Source organism: Muscardinus avellanarius (assembly GCF_963383645.1).
Source record: "Muscardinus avellanarius genome assembly, chromosome: 11".
Taxonomy (NCBI): Eukaryota; Metazoa; Chordata; class Mammalia; order Rodentia; family Gliridae; genus Muscardinus; species Muscardinus avellanarius.
The window spans coordinates 68,587,638-68,591,880 of NC_137797.1; the positions used below are offsets into that span (position 1 = coordinate 68,587,638).

The 4,243-nt window shown below is 53.1% G+C and overlaps 1 protein-coding gene across 1 annotated transcript; it reads left to right on the top strand.

Annotated features, from left to right (window-relative positions):
- Nucleotides 1-3,983, top strand: LOC308269516 (keratin, type II cytoskeletal 6B-like; the record flags this gene model as incomplete). The annotated part of the gene is made up of 9 exons (XM_080704880.1): nt 1-534; nt 1,105-1,319; nt 1,625-1,685; nt 1,841-1,936; nt 2,068-2,232; nt 2,711-2,836; nt 3,126-3,346; nt 3,555-3,589; nt 3,694-3,983. 9 exons carry the CDS (start codon nt 1-3, stop codon nt 3,981-3,983), a joined length of 1,743 nt encoding a protein of 580 aa, XP_080561006.1.
- Between the last annotated feature and the right edge of the window lie 260 nt (nt 3,984-4,243).

The window sequence follows — 4,243 nt, forward strand, 5'->3', positions numbered from 1 at the left end:
ATGTCTAGCAAATCCATCATAAGGAGCCAAAGCAGTAGCCACCGTGGCTTCAGCGCCAGCTCAGCCAGGGCGCCCGGGCTCAACCGTTCTGGCTTCAGCAGCGTGTCTGTGTCCCGCTCCAGGGGCAGTGGCAGCGCAAGGGCGGCGTGCGGAGGAGCTGGCTTCGGCAGCAGGAGCCTCTATGGAGTGGGCAGCTCCAAGAGGATCTCCTTTGGAAGCGGCAGCTGCGCCATCGGTGGTGGATATGGCGGCAGAGTCGGAGGTGGCTTTGGCTATGGAGCCGGCAGTGGATTTGGTTTTGGCGGTGGAGCTGGTAGTGGCTTTGGGCTCGGTGGCGGAGCTGGCTTTGGTGGCGGCTACGGGGGCGCTGGCTTCCCGGTGTGTCCCCCCGGAGGCATCCAGGAGGTGACCATCAACCAGAGTCTCCTCACTCCTCTGAACCTGCAAATCGACCCCGCCATCCAGCGGGTGAGGACGGAGGAGCGTGAGCAGATCAAGACCCTTAACAACAAGTTCGCCTCCTTCATCGACAAGGTGAGAAGCCACTGTTTGGAAAAAACTCACTGCAGAAGTCTAGAAGAAATGCCAAAGAAAGAGGGAAGAATTTTCAGGCTTGGTGCAAATACCTCCATGGTCTGCAGTTATGTCCAATAGTTTATGGATTCTGGATTTGTGTGCCATTTTCTTAATTAGACTGGCAGCTGGGAGGGCAGGGTCTTATTTTAGAGGTGACCCTGTAAGGGACCCTTTATTACTATGGGACCAAGAAAAGACCCTGTGATTCATGTAACAGAAGGCACAGGTGCTAGTTTGGATTGATGTAACTGGAAGGGACAGTTGAGTGGTGGCCTGAGGGCCTCCACAGCCCTGCTGCACTTGGCCACACTCTGGCCCCAGCCAGCTGTTCCTGGTTCTGACCATGGCCTGCATGAGGATTCCTAAAGAATAAGATTGGGTGTCTCCCTCTGGATGTCCCCCACATCCCAGGAGGCACTGCACATGGGAAGGGTTTGGGGGACACCATGCAATAGGAGGCACAATAGTGCATAGCCATAAAAAGATTAAAACGAAATGTCTATTTCTCCACACTCTGCTCCCCTCCAGGTGCGCTTCCTGGAGCAGCAGAACAAGGTCCTGGACACCAAGTGGACCCTGCTGCAGGAGCAGGGCACCAAGACCGTGAGGCAGAACCTGGAGCCTCTGTTCGAGCAGTACATCAGCAACCTCAGGAGGCAGCTGGACTCCATCCATGGGGAGAGAGGCCGCCTGGACTCAGAGCTGAGGAACATGCAGGACCAGGTGGAGGACTTCAAGAACAAGTGAGTTTAAAAAAAGTATGGGCTCAGAATGCCAAAAATCACGTGCCAAACCTAATGGGTGACCAGGTCTGTTTGCACAAATGCTTTGCAAAATATGTTCATGGAAATAAAAATAAAAATTAAAGGCTAAGAGGATATAGAGTAAAGCAAAGGTAGGATATGGATGGTTAGAGGAAATCAAATAAATGAATTTAGACACTACAAAATTATCTTTCAGGATCCTTTGGCAGAAAAGATGGATTTGGGGCTGCTTTAAGGCTTCATCCACTCACTGGCTCAAATGTCTTATTCTTTCCTTCTTGTAGATATGAAGATGAGATCAACAAGCGCACAACTGCAGAGAATGAGTTTGTGACCCTGAAGAAGGTGAGCTGATGAAGTGAGGGGTCCGTGTGTCTTCTCTGAAGGAGAGACACGACTTTGCATCCCACCCCATCTGAAAGGACAGTTGCCAGGGAGATAAAGATGGGTGTTGCGGCAAGAGGGCCCTCCTGACTCAGTGTTTCTGGCTCTTTCCCCAGGATGTGGATGCTGCCTACATGAATAAGGTCGAACTAGAAACTAAGGCAAATGGTCTTACAGATGAAGTCAACTTCCTGAAAGTCATCTTCGAGGCAGTAAGTATCTCCACGCCACGTCCCCTTTTCTTTTCTCTGATGGGATCTGCCAAGGAGAAAGGACCTGGGCATTCGGCATTTCTACAAGCACCAGAGGAAAAAAAATGACCTTAGGACCTTCTGTTCTGCAGGAACTGTCTCAGATGCAAACCCACATCTCAGACACTTCTGTGGTCCTGTCCATGGACAACAACCGTAACCTGGACCTGGACGGCATCATCGCCGAAGTCAAAGCCCAGTATGAGGAGATCGCTCAGAGGAGCCGGGCTGAGGCTGAGTCCTGGTACCAGACCAAGGTGAGCAGAAAGCTGGCAGCTGCTGAGGAATCCCCGGGACACTGTCATTACCCGAAGGCTTCTGACCTCATTGGGGAAATCTTCTGAACGGAATCCGAGATCTTCTCACAGCAAGTGCACTCTATGTGATTAGAAGGGATGTTCTCAGAAGCCATAGAAACAAGAGGCAGGAGGAAAGATCCCATAGATAAGGACCTAGACATCTTGGTTTAAGCTTCACTCTCTATACTGGGTCTCAGAAACAGTACAGAACATTGTCAACCCTTTAAAGAACAAGGCAGTCTCTGAGCTCCTAATCAAAATGATCTGTGACTCAGTTGTACCCTATCCAACCACCATGTAACATCAACGTTTCCTACAAACCTTGAGGGAAACCATGAGGTAAAGGTTATTACATGTTTGATTCAGAAAGAAAAGTCATTGTCCATATGTGAAAAGCCATATATTGCTTCTGTCTCTGTCTCTCTGTGGACCTCAGTATGAGGAGCTGCGAGTCACAGCAGGCAGACATGGGGATGACCTGCGCAACACCAAGCAAGAAATTGCTGAGATCAACCGCATGATCCAGAGGCTGAGATCTGAGATCGACCACGTCAAGAAGCAGGTACAGTGGAGGGCAATGCTAAAGGAAGGCATCATTTCCTAGATGGACCATCATGCAGTGGCTCAACCACGATGGGGGATAATTCCCAGAGTAAAGTTAGCTTTTCCCATTACTAACTGACCACATGGATATAGGTTCTGGTCCTGTGACTCCCACACTAGAAGGATGACAGAATGAAGCAACACTGGACAGGAAGGGTCAGAGCTCCTCCTCCATTCATTCTGGGGTATAGTACCCATCTGTGCAGTGAACCAGACTACCAGTCATTTTCCTTGCTTTCCCCTTCCAGTGTGCCAGCCTGCAAGCCTCCATTGCCGACGCCGAGCAGCGCGGGGAGATGGCCCTCAAGGATGCCAAGAACAAGCTGGAAGGGCTGGAGGACGCCCTGCAGAAGGCCAAGCAGGACATGGCCAGGCTGCTGAGGGAGTACCAGGAGCTCATGAACACCAAGCTGGCCCTGGACGTGGAGATCGCCACCTACAGGAAGCTGCTGGAGGGCGAGGAGTGCAGGTGGGCTGCTCACACGCCTCCTCTAGCCTCTAGACCTCTGCGGGTGTCTAGCCCTGAGCACAAGGCTGTGGGCAGAGCTGGGTCACAATGGCTTCTGCCAGAGACCCTGTGGGAGGAGGCTTTTTATCAAGTGTCCCCAGCTCGAGCCCCCACCAGATGCGGGAAGGGCACCTCAGGTCTCATGCTCCCTGTGTTCCTCTCCTCCTAGGCTGAATGGCGAAGGCGTTGGACCAGTCAACATCTGTAAGTACTTTGCTCATCAGCTTCCCTTGACCAGGCATTGTGATCCGGCTCAGGTGTTCAGCGTGAGCTAATGGTGTCTTGTGTCTTTGTCCCCTTCCCCACAGCCGTGGTGCAGTCCTCCATCTCTAGTGGCTACGGCAGCGCCAGTGGTGCCGGCAGTGGCAGCTACTCCTACAGTGGTGGTCACAGCCTTGGAGGCGGCTTCAGTTCCGGCAGCGGCAGAGGCACCAGCAGTGGCGGCTACTCCTACGGTGGTGGCCACAGCCTTGGAGGCGGCTTCAGTTCCGGCAGTGGCAGAGGTATCGGGAGCAGCGGCCTCAGCTCCACTGGGGGCAGCAGTTCCACCATCAAACAGACCACCACCACCTCCAGCAGAAAGAGCTACAAGTACTAACACCCTGCACCAGCTCTTGTCCCATTGTCCTCAGCCCCACTGGCTACAGAGCCCTCAGCTCAGGCGCTTGTCCCCTCCTGCCCCCCCCACCCCTGCGCTCCTGCTGGAGCTGAGGATGCCACGTGCCCTCCTTGCTCCTCTGTCCGCACCTGCTCCTCCCGAGCTCCCGTCGCTCCCTCAATTTTGTCAGCCTCTGATTTCACATCATGATTCATCACGTCTGGTGCCTCACTTGGTGCTCACTCAAGAAGTTCCTGCCT